The sequence below is a fragment of the Ochlerotatus camptorhynchus genome, unplaced genomic scaffold (genome assembly GCF_037179485.1).
Source record: "Ochlerotatus camptorhynchus isolate MF236.1 unplaced genomic scaffold, CSIRO-AGI_Acam_v1.1 ptg000056l, whole genome shotgun sequence".
NCBI classification, from domain to species: Eukaryota; Metazoa; Arthropoda; class Insecta; order Diptera; family Culicidae; genus Ochlerotatus; species Ochlerotatus camptorhynchus.
Genome location: NW_027040546.1, coordinates 499,825 through 526,405, shown reverse-complemented (window position 1 = coordinate 526,405; position 26,581 = coordinate 499,825). Strand labels below are relative to the sequence as shown.

Here is a 26,581-nt window from a genome sequence, read left to right as displayed (position 1 = left end):
ACACAATACCTCCACTTACTTCGAAGAATATTCAAAGCTTGAGACAAAGCTGAAACAATTAATCAAAGCAAAAAAACGCGGTTATTGGCGCAATTTCGTCGAGGGACTCTCACGAGAAACCTCAATGAACACCTTGTGGAGGGTGGCTCGCAACATGCGTAACCGCTCATCTTTCAATGAGAGTGAAGAATACTCCAACCGATGGATATTCGATTTCGCTAAAAAGGTCTGTCCGGACTCAGTTCCAGCACAAAATATTCTTCGAGAAGCGTCTCCTAGCGGCGGCTCTCTGGATAGACCATTCCCAATGCTGGACTTCTCTATGGCTCTTCTTTCATCGAACAACTCCTCACCGGGAAGCGATATGATTAAATTCAATCTTCTGAAAAATCTCCCAGATATCGCTAAAAGACGCTTGCTAGATTTATTCAATTCCTTGCTAGAAAACAACATTGTACCGCCTGAATGGAGACAGGTCAAAGTAATAGCCATTAAAAAACCTGGCAAATCAGCGTCTGATCATAACTCATACCGTCCGATTGCTATGCTTTCGTGCATTAGGAAATTGTTGGAGAAAATGATCCTTCGGAGACTCGATCACTGGGTCGAATCAAATAACATGCTATCAAATACACAGTTTGGGTTCCGCAAGAGCAAAGGAACAAACGATTGTCTAGCGCTGCTTACCACAGATATTCAACTGGCCTTTGCGCACAAGGAGCAATTGGCTTCAGTATTCTCGGACATTAAGGGGGCTTTTGATTCAGTTTCCATTGAAATTCTGTCAGACAATCTGCACAGATGTGGACTTTCCGGAATTTTAAATAATTTCTTGTACAATTTGTTGTCAGAAAAGCAAATGAACTTTTCCCTTGGACAACTGACAACTTCCAGAATTAGCTACATGGGCCTGCCCCAAGGCTCATGTCTCAGCCCTCTTCTTTATAACTTTTATGTCAAAGATATCAACAAATGTTTGGCAGAACAATGCACGCTAAGACAACTTGCAGATGACGGTGTGGTTTCCATAAGAGGTCCACATGCCGTGGACTTGCAAGGACCATTGCAAAGTTCCTTAGATAACTTGTCTTCTTGGGCTAGGAATCTAGGGATCGAATTCTCGCCGCAGAAAACTGAACTGGTAGTGTTTACTCGAAAGCGGTACCCAGCCCAAATGCATCTTAATCTTTTGGGCAGAAACATTACCCAATCATTGTCTTTCAAGTACCTTGGGGTCTGGTTTGATTCAAAGTGCACTTGGAATACCCATATTAGGTATTTGAAGCAAAAATATCAGCAGAGGATCAACTTTCTCCGTTCAATTTGCGGCACATGGTGGGGTGCTCATCCAGGAGACCTCATAACGCTTTATAAAACAACTATTCTCTCTGTTCTAGAGTACGGCTCTTTCTGCTTTCTTTCGGCAAGAAAAAGTCACCTAATAAAATTGGAACGAATTCAATATCGTTGTCTGCGTATTGCTCTAGGCTGTATGCACTCAACGCATAACATGAGTCTCGAGGTTCTGGCAGGAGTAACACCCCTCCAGAACCGTTTCTGGGAGCTCTCTCTCAGAATACTAATCAAATGCGGAGTGACGAACACACTTATAATTGCTAATTTTGAAGAAATTCTTGGGCTGAACACACAATCTCGATTTATGAGAATCTACCACCACTACATATTCACCAATCGCAGTTCCTCAATTGAATATCATCTGACCATGAAACAAGTAACTCATGGGATTCCCGATTAACTTCGACCTATTATTATCCCACGTATTTTTACTGAAAAGTACCAACACGTCAATTGCGTAAACAGATATTTTACAGACGGGTCACGTCTCAATGGATCCACTGGCTTCGGTGTCTTCAATGAAAACTCTAGCGCCTTCCGCAAACTTCAGGAACCTTGTTCTGTTTATGTTGCTGAGCTGGCAGCAATCAACTTCGCATTGGGGATGATTTCCAACATGCCCGCAGACCATTACTTCATCTTCACGGATAGTCTCAGTTCGATTGAGGCTATTCGGTCGATGAAACAAGGTAGGCACTCATCTTATTTCCTTTCAAAGGTAAGGGAGCAGATGTGTGTGCTGGTCGAAAGATCATATATGATTACCTTTGTATGGGTCCCCTCACATTGCTCAATCCCAGGCAATGAGAAGGCGGACTCTCTCGCAAAGGTGGGCGCGCAGGAAGGCGAATTGTATGACAGGTAAATTTCACACGATGAATTTTACCATTTAGTGCGTCAGAGTACCTTTTCGAGTTGGCAAACCGATTATGACACTGGAAATCTTGGACGGTGGTTACATTCAATTATTCCTAATGTTTCTTCGAGAGCGTGGTTTAAAGGCTTGGGCTTAAGTCGTGACTTCATTCGCGTGATGAGTAGACTTATGTCCCACTACTACTCGCTAGATGCTCATCTCAATAGAATAAACCTCGTGGACAGCAACATCTGTCGGTGTGGAAACGGTTACGATGACATCGAACACGCAGTTTGGCAATGTACGGATAATGATGCCGCCAGAGAGCGACTTTTGAATACCCTCGAGGCCCAAGGAAGACAACCCTATGTTCCTATCAGAGACGTGTTGGCAACCCGTGATCTCTGCTATATGCAGTCCGTTTATGTTTTTCTTCAAATGTCTAGTATAAGAATTTAATTTCTTTTGTCTTTTGTCTCTCTTTATTAGTTTTTGTTTGTCTTGTCCCCCCGTCTCGATGAGTCTCATCGTCGCCCACTGGTCACCCACCATAGCCGGTCGAACTCCGGACGAAGCTAGAACAGCACTACCGTTCATACTGGCGACAACGCTCTGATGAGACAACGAAACCCTACCCCAAGCTCCTCCCCTGATCCTATCCTTCGAAAATGTACCCTTCTAACCTCGAGTAAGCCGCGAGTAATCGGCCCAACTCCTACTAGACATAGAATTAAGTGAATTTTGTTGCACACAGTGAACAATGAATTATCGGCTCCGTAAAGCTAACGCGATTGAGCCTTCCAAATAAACGAACTAGATAAAAAAAAAAAAACTCAAGTAACGATAAGATGTGATATGAGGAGCTCCGTGGCCTTAGAGCGACAATTTTTGTTTACTGAGCATAACATCATGATTCTAATCTGAGGCCCGTCCACATTCAAGATTCGTCAATCGTTTTATTTGTTAATATGACTGCATGGTAATAACAGCATTCGATGATTAGCGGTGCCGGTGGTGTAGTGGTAAGCGTGATTGCGTTTCACCCCGCAGGCCTGGGTTCAATCCCAGTCGGCACCACCGGGATGTTCTGAGGCATAACATCTCTGATCACGCCTTCCTTCGGAAGGGGAATAAAGCCGTTGGTTTCTGGTTCATGAGTTGATAGGTAGGGTCCAGGTGTGGAAGCATGCCTCCTAGGCGTCGGTAGCATTGGTGCTCAGCAAGGAAAACAAGATCGACGGAAAACAAATCAAGAAGTAAAGTAGTATTAATAGCCACCAAAATGAGGGCTTAACGGTTAGATTTAACTTGGAGAAGCAACTTGTTTTTTCTAATGTTCAATTTTCAGGCTCTAAATGTATCATTCCTGCTCCATTCCTATTCTGGACCACTGCTTCCATTTAATAAAATTAAATCAGTTCTTCGATACTAATCCTCCATAACGCCGCAAGGAAACGCCAAAAGAAATAACATGATATCTCATCCGCACGTCAGCCCAATTAATTTTCCTATTCAACACCTTTGCCGGTCAGCTCCACTCAGGCACGGTAGAAGCAAAACGGCGAAGCAACAACCTTAAACAAGGTCCATGTTTCTAACGTTTCCCAGACAGAATCGGAATTCCGGATTTTTTTTCCTGCGTATCCCCCTAACCCGCTCACTTTCATCTGGGCCGCATTCCACAACCGGCTGCCGCAAAATTGCTTCAGACAGAACGAAGATTAATGCTTTTACGGAGAGACTGAGCTTACCTGAGCGGATCCTTGATGTGGATGTACCGGTCCAGCGAGATGGCGCACAGATTCAGGATGGAAGCGGTTGAACACATAACATCGAACGCCACCCAGGTGTCGCAGAACTGGGCCCCGAATATCCAGTAGCCTGCGAGAAAAAATGCGATGAGAATGTGGCACAGTGGTTGGTATTTCGGTATGGCTGCGGATGGTTTAATCATCAACGACGACGACGACGACGGCAACCAAAATCAACTTTGCTGCAAGCCTTTCGCCAAAACTGATCCAGATTGCCATAATGATAGCACTTGGCGAGGGAGCGTTCATACAATCAAAATCACTTCGATAATTACAAGCGAAAAAGCTTTCCCGGTGCCCACTAAGGTACACCACGGTGAGTTTTCCATGTCGTTGATGGAACGCCGAGGGCTATCCTGCCATGATGAAATGATGAAAATGGATTCTTAAGAGTTGATGGAAATTTCAAATGACCGTCGTCCTGCTCCGGACAGGTGCGAAGTCCATCGGCTGAAACAAGAATCGTGTCAAGCTTGTTTCATACTGGTTGGGGAAAAGTTTAGCATTGCGGACTGCCAAAGAGGGCACTTGCTTGCTATCCGCATTGGGCGAAGGAGTGAAATGCAATTTCGTAATTTGATCAGTTATCTCGAATGATGGCGCATGTAGGAGGATAAATGAAAATGGATTAGTTGTTAATGATCGTTGAGCGCATCTCGTAGCTGTAACTGGAATATTTAGCGGATGGTGTCCATTTATACAAGCAATTCAACGGTGCCTCAAGAGCGAAACGATTCTGATAATGGTATCTGTGTTAAAGTCAAAAAGCTTTATTTCATCTCACATTCCATCACTAAGCCCCAAATCCCTTTTTCCGCAATTTCCTTAAGCCACAGAATCAACGAAAGCTTTCAACCTGGACACGTTTTCGCTTCTAAACTGTTGATTATTTTTTAAGGTTCATCCCCATTCATATTCAATGTCCATCAATGTCAGCCACGCTTTGCTGTCTATGAAGCCTATGGGGAAAAACCGGAGGATTCAGAGAGACACTACCGGTGTCGGTAGATGGAGGATTCCCCAAAACTCGACTGATTGATTGATCGCTCCCCCATTAGCGCCGTCTGTTCTCAGATTCATTTCCCCTCCAGCGAAATCGATTACAATACGGTTGCGTTCGTCATCATCGTCGTCGTCGTCGTCGTGAGGCCGCTGCTTACCTAATAAATCATTGACACCGGCGAACGTCATCACCAGCGATGCCACGAACAGATCGGCGATGGCAAGCGACGCCAGGAAGAGATTCCCGATCCGCCGCAGGCTCCGCTCGGTGTAGATTGCTATGCACACTAGGATGTTACCAGCTACGGACAGAAATATCACAATCGATAGGAAAACACCTGTAACGAGAGATGATGGCCGGTTTTATTCGGCGAATGTAATCCTGAACTGCAAACGTAAGGAATCTCGGTATTGACAATTTGGAAGGTTCACCTTTGAAATTCGAGACCAAGATGATTTCCTATGCATATAAACGCCACTTACCGAGAAACGACATCGATAGAGGCGATAAAGCGTCCACGTCGTCATCGTCGCCGTCGTCGGGTCCAGTGCCACCGCCTCCTCCTCCCCCACCGCTCCCTCCGCCATCGCCGGACCCGTCGGTTTGGTTGGCCACCGCCGTTAGGTTACATATTGTAGTCGCAGATACTACCTGGAAAATTGAAAACAAGAGAACATGTATATTAGGGTGGTTCAAAATATCAGTCGATCAAAATCAATCAAATCGGGCGCTGATCATTCTCGCAAAATGTGAGCTTATTTTGATGCGAACTCATACTGCACTGGCCCTTTGCAGTTTATATGGTATAGTCCAGCGTTTCTCAATATATGGTGGGTCGCAAGCTGCCCATAAATGGGTCACAGGAATTAAATTTTTAAAATTATATGGAACCAAACCTGAGTTGGAGTTTGCTAAATTAAGAATTAATAAAAAAGTATCTTAAAATATCAAAAAAACCTTAAAATGGTTTTCATCATGATGGTGGAAGGAAATATAACTCAGCTTCTCGTGATCCAAATTCGATTGCGATTTTCCATGAAAAAAAGAGAACACTTCTCGTAATCCAGATTCGATTGCAATTTTCCAAGTATGTTGACTTCGCTTCTCGTAAGTCAAATTTGATTGCATTTTTCCAAGTAAAATTTGACTTCGCTTCTCGTAATCCAAATTCGAAGGCAATTTTTCAAGTCTATTTGACTTCACTTCTCGTAATCTTAATTTGATTGCGCATTTCCAAGTAAAATTTGTTTTCGCCTCTCCAGGTAAATTTTGACTTCGCTTCTCGTAAACCAAATTTGAATGCAATTTCCCAAGTAAAATTTGACTTCACTTCTCGTAATCGTAATATGATTGCACATTTCCAAGTAAAATTTGACTTTGCTTCTCGTAATCCAGATTCGTTTGCAATTTTCCAAGTAAAATTAGTTGTCGCTTCTCCAAGTAAAATTTGACTTCGCTGACTAGAATCCAAATTCGAAGGCAATTTTTCAAGTCTATTTGACTTCACTTATCGTAATCCCAATTTGATTGCGCATTTCCAAGTAAAAATTATTTTCGCTTCTCGTAATCCTGTTATGGCAGTTATCCACGGTCCATACACATTTTTAAAATTTTGTAAGGACAACTGTCAGGGGGGGGCCAAAAAAAAACTGGGGGGGGGGGTTGCAAGAATCCAAAAAAAAACTGTCAACGTAGTTAATGAACAGCCCCTTATTGCATGGGTAAAAATTCTTGAAATGTTGAGTAAAACTAGTTTAGAGTGAAATGTTTACATGTACAAAATCTCATCATAATCTGTCAAGTGGTTATCGAGGTGGCTTCCAAGCAAGAAGTGCGTCGACAAAAAATTATGGGAGAGGTCGTGGCCAGTCCCACAGGTGGATCGCGGAACAGTTTGGCATCGACAATTCAACCGTATCCTTTGTGGTAAAATCGTTCAAGGAGACTCAGACGAACCAGCGGCGAACTGGCAGTGGAAGAAAAGTGAAGCCGACCAACGATCCGGGACGTGGCCAAGAAGGTCAATTATTCCATTTGGTTCGTCCAGCAAACAATAAAGCGGGCCGGACTTCATGTCTTCAAGGTAAGGAAGGCGCCTAACTGAACCGATAAACAGAATACGGTAGCCAAATCCCGCGGCAGGAAGCTGTACCGCGAGTGGTTGGTGCAGCCGACGAGACGAACATTAAAGCGGACGCCAAGCAGATCCCGGGTTTGGAGTTTTTCGTCGGCAAGTCCCGCCTGGATGTTCCGGAGAAGTTCCGGAAGAAGAAGGTCGACAAATTTGCCAAGAAGTACTTAGTGTGGTAGACGATCTGTGGTTGCGGCAAATTCAGCAACTAGTACGTTACGACCGGCACCATCAACGGCCAACTATATAAAGAAGAATGCATCAAGAAGCACCTGCTGTCCTTCCTCTGGTCTCACGAAGGTGACACTCTGTTTTGGCCGGATCTGACATCGTGCCATTACGCGAAACCGGTGAAGGATGTTGTTTTTGTGTCGAAGGTGGCAAATTCACCAAACTCGCCAGAACTTCGCCCAATAGAAAAATTCTGGGTGATTATGAAGGGCAAGCTCCGGAAAACAGGGAAGGTCTTCAAAAACGACAAGGATTGGTCTATTCAATTTAGAATTTGGTCGCACAAAATGGGTCATTTCTTCAAAAGGAAAGAACATACAAAAACGGCAAATTATTCGTCAGGTTTTCGGATGAATTTTCGAATTTTTCGCTGAACATCTCTCATTATGTCCTGCACAATAGTACTGTCAACCTTATCTATCATCTTTTTCCACTACTTCTTCAAATCAGATGGTGTTTTGATTGTTTTGCCTCATTTCTTCAATATACGCTTGATAATTGCCTAAATTTTTCGATGGGACGAAAATCTGGACGATTTGGTGGATTGATCCTATTTTCAATAAAATCGACATTAGTCCGCTTTTTTTTCCTTTGGTTTGTTTTCTGTCGATCTTGTTTTACGTGCTGAGCACCAATGCTACCTACGCGCCAGGAAGGCAGCTCCCACACCTGGACCCTACCTATTGACCCATCAACTCATGAACCGGGGACCAACGGCTTTACTTCCCTTCCGAAGGAAGGCGTGATCAGAGATGTTATGCCTCAGAACATCCCGGCGGCGTCGACTGGGATTGAACCCAGGCCTGCTGGGGTGAGAGGTAATCACGCTTACCCCTACACCACCGGCGCCGTTACATTAGTCTGCTTATACCACTCTTCTTTTTTTCTTCGTCGGTCTCTGTTCCGCAATCTAGTGCCAATCACCGACGGACATCGATTGCCATCCATTGACGGCAACCGAATATGCAGGAAGGCAGCTTCCATACCTGCGTAGGATGAGTGTACCCCATTAAGCATAAATACGTTAGGCATACGGACGTTAGGCATACAGTCATTAGGCATAATGGACGTTAGGCATAATATACGTTAGGCATAAAATACCTTGCTGCTGTGTAACTCTAGAAACTTGTTTCGAGCATTGTAAACAATGCTTAAATGAGGCTAAGCGTTGAATAAAAGCTGATACAAGTTATACAAACATAGTTTACTTAATAAGCACAGGTTGGAATCCATTGTTTATCATAGCATAAGTGACGTAGCTACATATTTACTTAGATCCAAGATTAGTAGCGATAGCGGTTAAGTAATCTGGCTATAAAACTCAGCATAGTTTTGAACTATATCTTGAAATTAATAACATCTAGAAATAAAACAATAACACATTTGTTGTAATATATACTTAAACACATATTGCAATTGTCTAAGAAGAAAAGGTTTTCCTCAAAGAACAGGTAATGAATTAAGAATGGTGAATTCTATGATTTTTCATTCAATAACAAAACAACAGCTAAGGTTGAATAAAATATGATCCCAAAGAACAGTTTGTGGTTTTTTATTCAATAACAAAAAACATACCTGCTGCTTCCAGGATTTCCTGCCATACTTTCCGATAAATTCTGTTTGTGTTGTCATCAGAATAAAAACTAGTGGAACCGTCTGCTGATGTGAGAGAGCGGTACTTCCATTAACAGTGACGAGTTGCCGAAACAAACAAGAAATTGTGGCAAACGTACCATCTGCAATCAAATACTTTGCCTGTCCAAGACGTCGCAAGTTTTCATGAGTCCCAAAAATTAAGGCTCTTTCATTATTGTCACTGATTTCAGCAATCATTAGATGGTCCACATTATCATCCTTCTGGAATTCATCGGGTATATTATGCCTAACATCCATTATGCCTAACATCCATTATGCCTAACATCCTTTATGCCTAACGTCCATTATGACTATCGTACCTTATGCCTAACGTTCGTATGCCTAACGTCCGTATGCCTAACGACCGTATGCCTAACGTCGTGTACCCGCGTAGGATATCGTACCCATTCACAACATACATGGGCCGGGACCAACGGCTTTACTTCCCTTCCGAAGGAAGACGTGACCAGAGATTTTTATGCCTCAGAAAAATCCCACCGACCTCGGCTGGGATTGAACCCAGATCCATTGGGGTGTTAGAAAGCAGGCACGCTTACCACTACACCAACGGCGCCGGCGCTTATACCACTCAATGACATCCCTGCTGTAATGGCACCTGGCTAAGAACTTTACGGGACCTTCGTGTGACTGAATGAATGGCACAATTCTCTTCTGGAGATATTCCTCCTGGTAAAGTTGTCCATTCATAGTCGCTCCAGCGATGAAAACGTTTTTTTTTTCTTTCTACAACTGCAGATTTCTTGCCAAACAATCAAATTGCGAGCGAATTTATCTGCAAAGAAAAGTTTGAACTTATCCGGAGCATCCCCCTAACATTTGGAAAGGTAAAATTTTAGACCCGGAATTTGTCCAAAGTCCATTTTTACGTAAGTTACAGTCCATTTTTACGTAACTTACATTCGTAAGTTTGAATCCTTGTGAAATTTTCACCATTAAATAAACAATCCTTCCAGATCAAACGCTGTCAACAGTTTCTTGCTTCAACAACTAGAAACGCTACAGTAATGAAAGACTACAAGGGACAGCCCTATGGGGTTGTACGCAATGGCGACGTAGGACTTCGTGGTCATTAGACTGATGCAAATTTTGACATTTTCGCTCCACAGTGCTCAAACGGTTCCAAATCGGGTCTTGATTAGTCTCCCAAAATTTGACCTCATTTGAAAAAAAATTGACTTGGCACAAACCATTTGAAGTTCATATGGGAATTACTATAGGAAAACCAAATGTTTTGTTCATATCCATCTAACAATTTACCATATCGCTCTGCTTTAAAAAATGATAACTGAGCTCGTAGAAAATTTTCTCAGCTACAACTTTGTCGCAAACCACTTTTCAATATAATGTAAGCATCAAAAGTTATCAATACTTCAAGCCACTAATGTCTTACGATTATGCTCAGTCAACTGTTCAGCAGGCAACATTGGTGTTTCTGGCGCTTAGAATACAGTACAAAAATCATGGCTACTATGTCACACTGCAAGATACAGTGTTGCTCACAAAACAGCTGCTTGATCATGCCATAAGACTATCAATCTCTTAAACAATTAATAACTATTTTATTTGACGTTTGGCTCAACAACTATATTCTGCTAAGTTGAAGCTGAGAAAATTTTCCATAAGTATAGCTTTTGAATTTTTGAACAGTGCCATATGGAAAAAGTTAAGAAGACAATGAACAAAAAGTTTGGATTTCCCATAGTAATTTCCATATTAACTTCAAATGGTTTGTGCCAAGTCAGTTTCTTTTCAAATGAGTTAAAACTTTCGGAGGCAAATCAGGACCCGATTTGAAACCGTTTGAACACTGTGGAGCGAAAATTTCAAAATTTGCATCAGTCTAGTGGTCATATATAATAAATCTTATTTGTTAACTGCAGCAGGAGCTTGTGTTTTGTGTAGGAATAGGAATTTGAGCGGGGTTCTCGCTGTTTATACTCTTTAGTATGACGCGCTTGACATAGATGGCCCACAAAAAACTCACGAAGAGCTACTGATTTCGATCAATAGCGGTGCGGCTTCTTCTTCCTTCTATGGATGCTTATGTGGGCTGCAGCTCGTTGCTGAGCAATGTTCAACTCCACGCGCCGAAAGTACTGCTGCTGCTGATGATGATGATTCCGACAACCGGACACCACCACACACGGTGATTGGAACTGAATCCGATCAGCGGTTGAGGGCAGCCTTGATCGCTAGCAGCTTGTGGGGAGCCTATCGTTGTGTATAGAAATGGGCGATGTCGATGCGATTTTTACAGAATCGATTTTTTTGCCACGAAAAATCGATTTTTTTCATCCGATCTTTTTCTGTTCGATATTTGACAGAATCGATTTTTCAAAGATGATATCGATTTTTTATTGATTAAAAAAATTTTTTAAAGGCGTTTAAAAAAAAACAAAACGCCTACATTACCAAAGGAGAAAAAAATCGCCCACTCTGTCAAAAAACCCGAAAACTTATCCATTGTGCGCCAGCCTTAACCCAGCGCTGCTAAAGCACTCTAGTAAAAGTGTGGACGACTGTCACCACAAAACTGAAAAAAGTTGTTCCAATCGAGCAACGCGAGGAGCAACGCAGTGCATTTTGACAGTTCATTGGAACTACTTTTGACAGACGTCCATACTTTGACTAGAGGGCTTTAAGCGCTGCCGCTCTGCCCTATATACGCTTGCTGACTGCTGAGTGCACCTGTCAGTCCAGTACAACAGAAAATTTTGGCGGTTCTGTGTTTTGTTCAACGTTTCCGCTATTTGATTTATTCGTTGTCGGTTGCCATTATTTGCTGTGTTAAGCCCGAAAATGGTCGGGAAAAGTGAAATATGGAAGTTTTTCGTCAAAAGCCCCTCTGCTAGCAAGTGCAAAAGCTGCGGAACAGTAGTAAAAACGGCAGGAAATACCGCAAACTTGTGGGGCCATCTTAAAAGACACCACAAGGATGTTTATATGGCCACCACCGGTTATACGTCATCCCAACAGCAGGTAATATACCGATTTATCTGATGGAGTTGCAGCTCTATTTTTTTGTAGCATTTACATGAATTTCTGTACTTTGTAGTCAATAGATTCGGAACCATCACCTTCAACAAGTAAAATACAATCCCCGGAAGCAAAACGATCCCCAATACCTTCAACTTCAAAAAGTAAAGTAGGAGGATCCCCTGGTCCGGAAGCCAAACGAGCTAAATTCCATTTGACGATTCAAGATTCATTCGCTCGAGTTTCATCATTTAATGGTAAGTTATGTCCAAATTCAAAGTATTTTATGCTATTTAATTGTTAAGATTAAAGAACATGTGAAAATGTTTAAAATGATAATAAGAAGCAATCTTGAATCTTCTCGTTATCAGCTTAAGCTTCAATTATTTGCAGTCTCTGCGTGTTTCGGTAACTCTGAAGAGATTTTGAACTCTGAATGAGTTTCAATTGCTTGCTTGATACTTGATGGGTAACAAATTCAGGGGCCTAAACAGTACTTTCTGGACTGGCATCGGTCCTGAGCCAATCGCATCCGGTCGCCAGGAACGCTTAGCGGATCTAATGTCCTCATTAACTGCAAAAAACTAACGCATACGAGGCGTTCTCCGAAGTTGGCCTACTGTTTCAGGTTTTCTACTAAATATTATTCTCGTTTCTTGATCTTTTGGTATTCGTGCTACAAGCTTAGCCCACCGTAGAATGCCGTGTTTTGTAAAGCTTACTTATACAACGGGATGGAACTCTTGTACTTATGAAAAAATGCATCTAGTCGAGATTTGTCAACAACGATCTTTAACTTTCCTACCTTGAGGGTTAACTGTTTGATATTCAATAAAAAAAAAAAAAACCCAAATGAAAGTTTTGTGACATGAAAACTGAAATTCCATGGCTAGTGGTGGATAAAACATAATAAAAGTGACATTATTGGTGAGTGATTATAATAATGAGAATAGTGACTACTGGCGGCTCCAGGCGGTATAAAAAGTAGTAAGGAGTAGGAGTATGGATTACAGATGAGACGACCACTGGCATCGCGTTATCAACAATAAAGTTTGATAGTAGCTTCCATCAACCTATCCCGAATCGTTTGTAGCTGTGTATAGCCCGCTGTCACCATGTGGAATGTTGCCTACGTTCGAATGAGGTCGGTTCAGCGATTCTGAGGAACATTCTTAGGAACACTAAACATTCTTTAGATGTGTAAATCGTAGATACTGGGTTAGAAAACATTCAAGGTCAAGGAGAACATAAATTGTTTTTTGCAGGATTTCAGTAAAGTTCTAACAAAATTTCTCAAGCAATTCTAAGGTCAATACAACAATTATAGAAAAAAAAACTCCGTTAACATACTTTTTAGTATTGAATAGCAATTCATAGTAATTTTGAGAAAGAATTCAATAAGGATCCTGAAAGGAATTCCATGATAAATATAATAAGGATTCCAAAAAAATTAAGATGAGAATATGAAAGAAAACCTAGTAAGTACTGCAACTCAAATCTATTGTACATAATAGATCTCAAAGCATAGTTCCATTTCTATAAAAATTCCGAAAGTATTCTGAGGAAAATTTCGTAGGAATTTTCGGAGTAGTATTAGGGACTGCTTTAGAGATATTTGAGGAACTTTATAGGGTATTCTGGGCAGAGTTCAAATTGATTTTTAGAAATAATTCTGAGGTGATTTGAGGATATCTGTTGTCATTAAAAGATGATTTTCAAAGCTGAGTTCAGTAGAATTTTGAAGCAATTGTTATGAGCATTCTAAAAAAAAAATGATTATGAATTACTTAAGGGAATTCTAAGGAATAGTAGAAAGTGAGCAAGGACAACTTTATTTTCATACTGCCGTACTCCAACGGCCTATCAACTCTATACTTTCATCTTCTCATCTATCGTATAAAATGTCGACTTTAAGTCTGATATTTGGCGTTAAGCATCTCCAACTAAGTTTTTTTTTGCCAAAAAATTTGATCGCATTGAACGTATTGTAAATTTTTTATGATAACAATGAGACCCTCTGATCAGAACAGCACGTTTACAATATATTGTCTTACATACAATAGATTGTATCGATTGGTTGTGATATTCTATTGTATTTTGATACATCTTAATAGAGCTGAAACAAGGGCGAATGTACTTTTGTAAACAATAACTTCTCTCGTTAATTTCTCTGAATTCAAAGTTCGCTCACACAAATCAATACACTCATCGGATAGGGTAGGAACTCTCCTAGCCGATGAGTGTATTGATTTGTGCGTGCTAAACCTGAATTCCGAAAAATCATCGAGAGAAGCCATTGATTACTAAAGCACATTCGCCCATGTTCCAGCTCTATCAAGATATGTATCAGGAAGTGTAACTAAATTTCCAACGATATAACATTTAGACGATACTTGAAATGGAATTCGGAGTAGATCGCAAATAAAAAAAAATCAAGAGCAAAACATTTTATGAGTAGTTTCCAAAGTATTCTGAATAAGTTTTAAAAAATTGCATGTGTTGAAAATTGGTAAGCCAATTCTGAGGATTGCACGAAAACAGTACTATCTAAAAAGCTCCGATTCCACTCAAACTTTATCGAAACATTTTAGACCCGTATTTTTTATTTTATCTATGGGTGCACCTTTCTGGTAGTCTGTAATGTTGAAAATTTTTGCGTATACACAGAACTATAAAATAAAGGTACAGTGAACTCTCAACATCTCGTTATTGAAGGGACCATCGACTTATAAAAATATCAACTCATGGAGGTAAAATCCCATAGGAAATCAGAATGCCACGAAACACATTTTTACTATGGTTCTATAAATCGATATCGACTTATAAAATATCGAGATGTGGAGAGTTGACTGTATTTGCATGGGCTGTTTATAGAAAATACTAAACTACAGATCAAAAGGTTATGTATATTAAAACAAAAAAATTGTATTCATGAACATGACAGTCTCAACACCAAAAAGCGTACCTTTTTTAAATGCCAAAATTTTTAAGAAATATTTTTTTTGTTTTCAATATATATTTCGATGAAAATATCAATTCCTTTGTCAATTTTTGTCTCAAATCTACCATGCATCTCCATGGTAGGCAAAACATAGGAGTCCTATGATAGGACATAAAAATTTAAAATAAATTTATTTCGAAAACAACAAAAAACACCCCTCTAAATTTGTTATATGTTTAGAACTAGGTTTAGAAGAAATGTATATGCATTCTAAAAAAATATAAAAAGAGGGACTAATTGGTCTTGATTACTATATTGAATTTAATCTGCATTTCAGCATTTTTCCTAGATACATAAAAGATTAAAATCGGTACAGTAAAAAGTAATAGGTTTTCAAAGTTCGGTATAAATATTGCCAAAAATATTGATTTTACGGACCACCCTAATTTAGGAAGGTGAACCATATGGGCACAATAAAATATATGGGGCTATATATCATTTATAGACATATTAGTGCCCGAAACATCTATAAACAACAGAAAACGTCAGAGAATCGTTAACAAGTAGAGAGCCTGTGAAGGGTAGCAAAGCGACATGTCGAAATTGGAACAATAATAAATAGTTATTGATTATCTGTCAAAGTCGTAGGTTGAGTCATTCCAATCGGATGACCTGTTAAAGATGTTGCCTCTTTACCTAATCCAGCCTCTTTATATACAAGCACAAGAATTGAGCAAAATTTTAGTATTTTTTTTTCGGTGGTATTTTTTTCTTGGAATGCTGTATGCTGTATGTGCTCATCACTACATATTATCATTTGTTGTAAAAATTAACTATAAGTGATCGATCTAATTTAATTTTTACATATCTATCTAATTACATTATTTATTTTACTCAGTTTATGACGAAAAAGTGACTTAAGTGACTGAATTGGAAAGTACTACTTGCTCTGAAAATCCCATTTACAATCATACAAGTCTTTTCGAGTTTGGATTTTAAAACTTCAGATAGTGTTATATAAATAATATTATTTTAGGTAACGGTTCTTCATCAACCCAACTGAACGAAGCGCTAATGTACATGGTGGCCTCAGACAATCAGCCGCTTAGCATTGTCGAGAATAAAGGTTTCATGAAATTCTGCAAAACGGCTGTACCTCTATATAAGTTACCCAGTAGAAGAACATTCACAAAGATGATGGACAACAAATATGATGTTCTAAGTGAGGTTGTTAAGCGAACACTTGGAGCCATCGACCGATGCGCAATGACGGCCGATGTTTGGACTGACACATGCAATGTCAAAAGCTACTTGGGGATGACTGTTCATTTCTTGGAAGGAACATCAATGAGATCTGTTGCCCTTGCCGTACTACCTGTCGACGAATCCCATACTGCTGCGTACCTCGCTGAGCGAATTAAAGATGTATGCCATGAATGGAATATTCAAACACACAAGGTAATTTTTTTTTTTTTTTTTCTTTATTTTTGTGATTTTTAGCCGTAGGCTAGTTCATCACATAAGGTAATTACAATATTTTATTTGTTTCTATTAAAAACATTGTAACATTTTCTGATATCCATTTGTGCAGATCGCTGTCCTTGTTACTGATGGTGGTGCAAACATAGTTGCTGCGGCCAAGCAAGTCGTGGGTGAGGGAAGACACTTGGTGTGCGTGGACCACTCGCTCAGCAGGATGACAACAGTGGCTTTCGAATCATCGCCACAGTTCGAAGAACTATTGGCCAAGGTACGGGTAATAGTATCTTTTTTCAATAGATCAGTGAACGCTGCTGACGAGCTACGAAAACTGCAGACCCGCGAGCGGAAGACCGATGGTGAAATTTTGAAACTAAAAAAAGATGAACCCACAAGGTGGGGCAGCACATACGATATGCTTGATAGATTTGTCGAGCTCGCTAACCTGATCGGCATGATCCTTCTACGTAACACCAGCATAGAAATGCTGACGGGATCCGAGCTGTGTGCAGCAAAGGAAGGCCGAGATTTACTCCAGCCAGTTTCGCATGTAATCACAGAGCTTGAGGGCGAAAAATCATCGCTGTCAGGGAAAGTAATTCCCCTACTGAATCTTATGAAAAGGGTAAGTGGCTACTAAAAGTTAATTTTCTTAAAAAAGTTAGTTTTTAATATGCTCAATTTTCGTAGAAAATCGAAACATTCTCGTGTGAAACTCACCAAGTACAACAACTAAAAACAATGCTGTTGATGCAGTACAACAAACGTTTCAAAGATGTCGAAATGGTCAATTCTTTCTCGATCGCAACTCTCCTCGACCCCCGCTTTAAAGCTATGTATTTCAGCCCACTTGCCCACTCCAGGGTGCTCAAGACCGTTTCAGACATGGTTTTAAAATTCAACAAGGACGTTAGACCGACACACAGTCCATCTCCTTCCCCATCCTCGGATAACTTGTGGGATGTACACGAAAAATTGGTAATTAATATATAATAAGCTTCATGGTCTCAAAATCAATATTTACCTATTTTCACAGATTGTTGAATCGATCGCATCAATGGAACCGGATACTCCCGGTGGAATTTCTGGAGAGTTAAGAAATTTCCTCCACCAGCCGGTCGTTTGCAGAACGTCGAACCCATTGGAAGTGTGGGAAGTTATTAAGAGCGAATACCCTCATGTTTACCCGATTGCGCGGGACTTCTTATCTAGAATGGTGACCTCAGTGCCATCTGAGAGGCTTTTTTCTAAGACGGGCGCAGTCACGGACAACAGATGGAAGCTGAACCCAACGCGCATGGCACGCCTGACCTTCATGGGATCGCTTGACGACCACGTTTGGTCTTTTTGATGACCGTACCGGTAAATATTATCATGTAATATTATCATGAATTAAAAAATTAATCAAAAAGATTAAAAAATGATAAACAAAATGATATTTCACTATCCCAAAAATACGTCTTTATTTCAATTAAAGCGATATTAATTTCATCGTTCTCAAATTTTGCTGAACACCCTTTCAATCTTGGGCATTATTTATTTGTTTTTTTTTTCAATGTTTTGTTTTTTGCGTCAAGGAGTGTGTGGTTTTTTCGCAGACAAAATCAGCTGGATGAATTAGAAAGAATTTGTCCAAAGTATACACAATATAATATTGTGTATACTTTGGACAAATTCTTTCTAATTCATCCAGCTGATTTTGTCTGCGAAAAAACCACGCACTCTTTGATGCAAAAAAAAAAACATTGAAAAGGTGAGTTTTAATACCTGCAGATGATTTTGAAAGCTCAGCTATACAGTTGAGGTCGAATAATCTAAATATTCGCAATAATTCCTAATAATTCGGTGTCAATATTTAAACTGAGTGCAATTGCTTTTGTGAACTGGCTTTATGCAAATAAATACTCACACATGCACTAAAATAACAGGAAGAGGAATATTTCGTCTAATAGTAGATTATAAAGCGTAATTTAAATATAAAAAAGAATCGATTTTCCTCGAATCGATTTTTTTTCTTTCGATATTTTTGATGACCGATTTTATATTCAGTTTTAGAATCGATTCAGCAACATCGATTTTTTTTTCCAAAACGCCCATTCCTAGTTGTGTACCAGGGAACACCACCACTCACCACGCGGTGATTGAATAAACACCGTTTGGTGAGACCGGATGGAATTCAATTTTGAAATCTGTGTTAGGGAAATCGCTTTTCGCAGGCAATCAGTGACAATTTTAATTGTCATAGCAACAGTTGCACATTCGTGCATTTTTCAATAGTGACATTTTTAAAATGATAAAGTCTTAATTTTAGCAGATGCGTAGGAATATTTCTGATTGAAATCGGCCCAGGGGCAGCTGAGTTATTAACGTTCAAAATCTTTCATAATTTTGTTACATGTTCCATTTTTGGTTTGCACATAGTGTACCCCCATATAGAAATCAAAGACGTAGTCGTACGTCAAAAGATGTGGCTAAATACTAACTGGAACAGACTTTAGTTATTATGATAAAAGCCATAAAGGTTTCCGGGTATGTTTGTTTTATTTTCTTATGTGAATTTTATCAGCTGCAACCAGGAGAATGGCAACCCTATCAAATACGTTTGACAGTCACGCAAGATCACGGGTCTTATTTTAATATGGCCCGCCTAACGTATATATGGTGGAAAGGGACGGAAAATCATGTTGTAAGCAGAAAGACAACAGCGGATGATAGAATAAAAAAAAAAAAAAAAAAACATAAACATGACCGCCCGCCAGGCCCCTGGCTACAACTTTGCTCATTAGCCGGCGCCGGTGGTGTAGTGATAAATGTGACTGCTTTCTCACCTCAATGAGTCTGATAGAATTTTTCTGAGGCATCAAAATCCCTGGTCACGTCTTCCTTCGGAAGGGAAGTACAGCCGTTGGTCCCGGCCCATGTGTGTTGAATGAGTGCCATATCCTACGCACGTGTGGAAGCTGCCTTCCTGCACATTCGATTGCCGTCCATAAGTAACTCACGTTGATCAACATCAAATATACATAGCAACCTGGTGGGCTGAAGCAGATTGACATACTTTTCAACAGTAATTTCATAAGCAACTGAAAATTGGCGCTGAAGTTCTTCCGATTGTGGTACTTGAGGAAATTGCTGGATTGAATAATTCTATCCGGGATATCGGTGTTACAGAATGCATGGATGGTAACGATGATTCAAGACCACCACCAGGTCTGAGTCAACCGATACCATCACCGACCGGGCGGATTTATTTGTAGAACAAATTGTAGCTGTTTTAATGTTGTGGCTTGTGGTACCGTTTGTTTCTGCTTCTCTCAGTAGTTAGCAAAGGTGAGAGGAACACTTTGCTATGAGTAGCATGAGGAATGAGTCCACCAAGAAGGATCTGCAGCTGACAAAAATGACATTTCCCGGAACTATTGTTCAAGCTGACATCGTTGGCTCATACATTAGCATTTAATTGCCTTCTAATTATTCACAAATTACGAGAAAGAAATGGGTGATGCCAACAGAAGTAACATCCAAAATCATAAGGAACGTCGTCTCGAAGTATCCAGAACGAACAGAAATGTGAAATAAATCTATGAGCTATCTTTATCAACACATAGAGAAGCCTGATTAAGACCACTCTTCGTTTCAGATGGAAGTAATGGCGTTGCGAACTACTCAGAAGATTCACGACCATGTCCTGCTACAACAACAGCGGTTCGAGGGCCGACTCTATCAACGATGCAGGAAAAATATCGCTTTGTTGTTGTGAGATGCGTGCACGATTAGTAGATAGAAACAAGATTGATGAAGATTTTGAAGATTTCCTGCACAATGTTGGAAAGCGATGCGAGTAGGTGTTTAAATCCACCTGAGATTGAGATTGATTTGCTAACATGAGATTTTTCGACCATTTAAAATTAAGATTTAGATGTGTCGCAACCCCAGCAGCAGTTCAAAAAGCTATTATCGATGAGATATTTGTCACTTTTAATCAACTGCTGACTAACAATCCGTCCGGATCGAGGAGCGCTACAAACCACTCCTTCTATGGCCTGTAAGATATCGTAAATCGTAGCCTGCGTGGAATCGCGAGCGCCTATGCAACTAAATCTAACAGTATAGGACAGACAATCATGAAAGAATGAAAATGCGTTGAATCTACCTTCGTTTCAATAGTTTTGTTGATTGGAGTGTTTTATAAAGTTTAAAGAGCATTTAGATCAATACATTTTTAATGTAAGTCTTGGTTTAATTAGTTCAACAATACAAACCTTGTCTATAGGTATTTCACTTTCAGCGAACATTTTTAGTGCTACTGTAAACCCATTCTGGTCTAAATATCGTACGTACCCTACCACTTCTAGCACAAGGTTACAGTTCCTTATAGCCTCCTCTTGACGAATTCTAGCCAATTCATTCTTGAACTTGAAGGCATCTCTGGCCTCGTACTTCCAATGCTAGCGACTAGTTTTGGAACCACATATCGCCACTGATCATGTTTATGGTATCTTGACGACTAATACGGATTGATGTCACATAGCACCGACCAATCTGTTATGAGATATGAGCCGTCAATATTAATGGTTACTAATTTAAAAAAAAGATGCATGATTTCATCTCAAATAAATTAAATCTCGGGTGGGTAGATGACGTCTGTATAGATTTTTCATTGCAGGTTTGTATTTGTTGAAAAAAAAGCGAGACTTCTCTGATCAATTTTGAGTATTTATGAGTTGCTCTAATTTACTCGCTGCGAAACAATGTGCTTTGAGAACTGCTGGCTTGCCCCTTGGGCAACACTATATCTTGCAATAATGACATAGTAGCCTGGATTTTTTGCTCTATTCTCCCCGCCAAGTACACCAATGTTGCCTGCTCAGCAGTTGATGGAGCATGCCAGCAGAACATCATCTTCGTAATCAGTTAATCCTGACGTACAATTAAAATGTGGTCTTGAGCAAAGTTGAAGCTGGGAAAATTTCACATTAGTGCAGATAGCAAGCTTTTCCGTATTACGATGCGAACAAAAAGTTCACTTTTCCCAAACACATTCCCAGTGTTCACTAGGCTATCGACAGAAGCAGGTCACTCTTGATGTTTGTCACGCGATCACCCGTTTATTCGGCAGCAATCATTGTGTGGTTCTCCTCATTGTTCTTCATCAATTTGGTCGATGCTTCGTCGACTTTGGAACGGAACCGTTTAGTAATGAGTGTGTGAGTGCCGACCACGTTTTGCGTCCATTGCTGAAATGGATGCGCTCTGCCCCCTGTTGGCGATACTGTCATACAACGAAACCACTAGAAGCGGCTCCCGTTCTGATGGAGGAGGCTTTTTGGATAACGGAAGATAAAGTGTTTATTGTGTTCTACCTTTTGACTATAGTTTTAAGATGTATTGACTAAGAATACTCGGCTCTGTAAAACTTCAAAGGTATGAGTATGAGTCGCATCCAAATGAGCGAAAATTTGGGAAGAATTATCAGGATCTGATTTTAAATCGATTGAGCTTGGTCTTGCGAAAACGATATTTTGAACCACCCTAATATAAATCTATAATTCCAGCACACTCTATTTATGGTGATTCTACGAAATTCGAAAATGTTTTGTAGGCGCGCAACTGCAGCAGATATAGTTTGTATGGCATAATGGTTAGTGTTCTTATGGGCTTAATTATCGCAGTTTTGGAATATAGCCCTATTTGAAACACTTACCCCATTTACCCTTTTCCAAGACCCTAATAATGGAGGCCCACAATAGGTTTAATTTGCCCCTGTTTCAAAACCACTATACAAACTGATTGAGAAACACAACATGCAATACTAAGAATTAATTATTTCAAGCTTGCTGCACTGAATCAACATGTTCCACGAGCATCAGGTCATAAACCGAAGCGGGCAAGAGAGCAGCAAATGGCTCCCTTCGGAACCGATCGATTACCTGACCGGAAAGCTAACAATTAGGAATTGCCTTTTCATGGCAGCAGAGACGAGAATCATTTTCACCTTGGCAGTCACCGCTGCTGGCCAGGAGAAAATGGTTCCATTATCACCCAGTCCGACCCGGCTCTACCGGAATGTATACCCCCCCCCCCTCCGCCCCGTGGAAGAAAGCGAAAGAAACAAAACAACCAGAGAAAATTGAAATTCCTATCTCGTCGTCCGGTCCGTAGAATCCGATCTGCCTTGGCGTCGACTATGCAAGGCTGTGGAAGTAGGAACTATGTATGTTTACACAGGGAAATAAAAGTTGAAGAGAGCAGCAACCTCGCCTGAGTTAATTCATTCTCCAAGGGGATTATCATTATCGTTTTCTTGTACATATGGTGGTAAACTTCTTGGTTCCCAGGTGTAACTATCGATACTGAGATAGTAAGATGGAATATTTTTTTCCACTTCTGCCTAATAATTGAATGTGCTGTAGTTTCCCATGACAAAAAGCAAATTAGACGAGATTTATCATATGGATTCTTTCAACAGTCGTTAACTCAGTTAACAAATTGCTGAGATTCAGCTAACAATTTAGGATTTTGCTTGGATCTAAGCTAACACTATTGAGCAGTTCCCGGCTCAATAGCGTAACATTTTTGCTTTTACCGCTCATAAACCCATGAAATGGTTCTCTAGGGACAATTCACCAACTTTGTGCTGGAATTCACCCATTTTGACTAACGCCAAATTTTTCAAAATTGAATTTACGATGTTTTTCAATAAATTAGTGAGTGAAAACGGTTTATCAAATTGAAATTACGTCTGAGACAAAGTTGTAGGATTCCTGGATTGTCTGGTAAGGAAAAAAACGAGGGGGGGGGGGCGTGACCCTATCTATGATGCATGAAAGATTTTGTTTAGCGCGCACGCTGAGTAGATATAAAGAAGATTGATAACGATTCTGAAGATTTCCTGCAAAAAGATGATGCACGATGCAAGTAGAAGCTAGACATGAGAGACAATTTTTTGTAGATTGATTCGCTATGCGTTCCCTTAGGAGCGTTCGTAATCGTATTTGAGGGAAGTACACACAAAACTAGAGTAAGGGTAGAATTTTTCTGTAATCAGTACAATCAGCAAAACTTAAAAATATAATTTTTCTGGATATTAGATTTTCAGTTTAACGCATCAAAACGCTACGATATTTTATATTGGACGTTTCAATCTTTGAACTTAACCTTCTTCATGGGATATAAAGTTGAACCATCTTCCGTTCAGCGCAAAAAAAAATCAATCTGCTAAAACTAGCCCTCATGAAGATCCCAACCCCTGGATCGAAACTCAAATTTGATTAATAATTCTTTAAAAGTCTAGACCCTTCAGAAGTTTTCGATGCATCTCTGAAGTTATCGGTACTGCCCTCAAAACTCAAACAAATTTCTCAAGACTTCTCTCAATTTCTCAGAACATTTTAAAAGTTCCCACAATTTTCCTAAAGTTCATTGATCTATCCAGAAGATTCTAAATTTTCCAAATGGTTTCGAAACTTAAGGTTATGGAACATTCCTCAAAACCTCTAATCTTCCCAGAACATCTCTGGACTAAGCTGAAGTGTTACGATCCTCCATGAAAATGTTCCCCAAATTATCACGAACCCTGAAATATTCCTAAAATTTTTGAAACATTCCTGAGATTTTTTCGGCAATTCTTGAAAGTTCCAGAAACTATATAAAAAACCTACTTTGAATACCTCTGTTGAAACTCTGAAAATTCAAAGAAATGATGAATGGGTCTTTAAATCTGTAAACTACTTTTAATGTGAAAGTGGATCGGCTTAGAATGGCTCACTTCATCGATTTTTTTACAAAATAACACAGCGCTCAATCGAAAAAAAAACTCTTCCGTGCAAAATTAAAGAACTAAAATTGCTATCTCTAGCATTTTTTACAAGATTGATTTATTGTTTAAATTTTCTGTAAACCATTTTCTAAGTTTATTTTTAGGACCACAATCATAGTGGTCGCTAACTTTGCTCATCAATTACTCAAGTATTTTGTATGAAAGGTCATGTGTCACTCCCGTTGATCGTTTCAAAATATTGTTAGGAACACTTCCTCCCAAGAAAACATACCTGTAAAATGCCTTATTTCAATGCAAACATTTTTTTTGTAACACAATTCCAAGCATTTAGCTGGGTTTAGACAGGGCAACTCAATTGACCAAGTCAGTTGAATTCAACCAAACGTGTAAACCATGCTATTCAATTGAAAATTAATTGAAAAATGTTGAGGCAGGCCAACTTTGCACGCCAATTGAATTCAACTGAGTTGATCAAATGACTTGCCTAGTCTAAGCCCAGCTTTAGATTTCGTTTTCCTAAGCAATCAACTGGCTTTTGCATGTAAGTATCTTTGCGTAAGGATGCTCCAGGTTAAAGAACAATGTGATTTGGAACCCTCGCACAAAACAAGTGGACCCTACACGATTGCTTTTATTTACAATAATCATAATCATAATCATAATATTTACGTCAATACATCGGTATTGACAATATTTCTGTATTCACATCATCAATATTATTGTCAATAATTCCCCTTCACGTCAATATATTGATACGTGTGGGGTTCGCTACAGAGAAGCGAAAAATGATATTTAATTTGATGAGGCCATGTAGAAGTGCTCAAAGCTGCGTGCTTCCACTTTTTATCAAGAACAGCTTTAAACGAAACGTAGTCCATATCTTCACAAACCTTCCATGTAGGCACAAGGTTGGTCACCCTAACACTATCCGTTTCTTTTAAACCAAGCGATTGAGACACCAGCAGGTCGATGTCATGCTCTTTTACTCGGTTATCGATATTTGAGAGCACAAATGAAAACGAGTTATCCCTACTAATAGTGAAGTTATCATCCTTTCTTCTCGGGCTGACGCCACAACCATGGCTGGACATGTTTGTTGAATCTGAAGGCTTAGACGACGACACTGGAGTTGAACTTTGCATCAAGAATGAAATTTCTGTGGCCAGCATCTGATTACCTCCACACAACATTTTGAAGATTTCAGCCACTTGAGCCTTCAATTCCGTCACCTCCTTGATAATCTGCAGTGGTTGCTGTTGTTGCATACATTTATTTGTATCTCGTAGCAGAACGATCCAAATTCTAACAAACAATCATCGCAAAGCCAAATGACGTTTCTGCAAAGAGCATGTACTGTATCTGTCGTGAGACCTACGCAGTGTGCGTGAAAAGCTTTACTGTATCTTCCTTGACAGACAGTGAATATATCGTTTTTTTGCGTCAATACATAGGATAAAAGCACTTTTTGCACGGCATGTTTTGATTTAATGACAATGGAATCCTCAGTTCGAAAGCGATGGTATAACAATCTTCCGATTTCTGATGGTTGATGTTTATTTCTTGGCGATGTATGATGATATTAGCAAATCCAACGGCTTGAACATGCGAAAGAAGCACTAGCAGAATTACGTAATGATATTTCTTTAATTTTCCTCTTTCTTAAACAACAGTTGTCAACGGTAAATCAAGAGCAACAAAGCAATACAGCTAGCAATTTAAGCAACTCAGCACGTAGTAAGATTGGTATTTCAATTCGAAATATTTGCGAAAATTATCGATAATTGAAAACGTATGCTATTCGGCAATGTCATCTATGCGGTATCGCAAGAACTCTATTATGAAAGTGCTTGAAAATAAATAGTAAACATATTTCTAAATTAAGAGTATTTCTAAGTCGTGTTGGAAACGCGTGTATTTGTGAAATAATAAAACAATTCTAGTGTGTGTATGTGTATGCTAATTGGAGGATACTCTGTTAATGTTTCAGCCTATTTGATGGAGGTTTTCTGATAACTATATCTGAATATTTTAGAAAGATAAATGGAACTATTTATTTTACAAATCACCAACGTTTGCCATTGCTTAATGAAATATTTTTCAAATCAAAAGGTTCCTCAATTTTCATATGTTGTTTAACTAGTATTTGAGGATATTCTGCGAAAATTTCAGCCTATTTGATGAAGGTATTCTGTTATATCTTGGTATTTTTAAAGACAATTAGATAAATTGAACAATAACAAATTTTTTAAACCAGTTTGATCTTTAAATTTATCAAGTTGTATTACAAGTATTTGAGTACATTTTGAAAAAAAATCAGCTTTTTTTATGAAGGTGTTCGGATATATATTGGTATTTTTTTTT

At 39.6% G+C, this 26,581-nt stretch overlaps 1 protein-coding gene across 3 annotated transcripts in view; it reads right to left on the bottom strand.

The window, feature by feature from the left end:
* Dop1R1 (Dopamine 1-like receptor 1) overlaps nt 1-26,581 on the bottom strand; it is a 674,358-nt gene that overhangs the window by 147,970 nt on the left and 499,807 nt on the right. For all 3 annotated transcript variants that reach the window (XM_065239581.1, XM_065239580.1, XM_065239582.1), the window contains exons 2-4: nt 5,509-5,677; nt 5,184-5,363; nt 3,964-4,093 (exon numbers count right to left, since the gene is read on the bottom strand). In XM_065239581.1, coding sequence (XP_065095653.1) covers nt 3,964-4,093; nt 5,184-5,363; nt 5,509-5,677 — 479 coding nt within the window. The remainder of the gene's footprint in view (nt 1-3,963; nt 4,094-5,183; nt 5,364-5,508; nt 5,678-26,581) is intronic.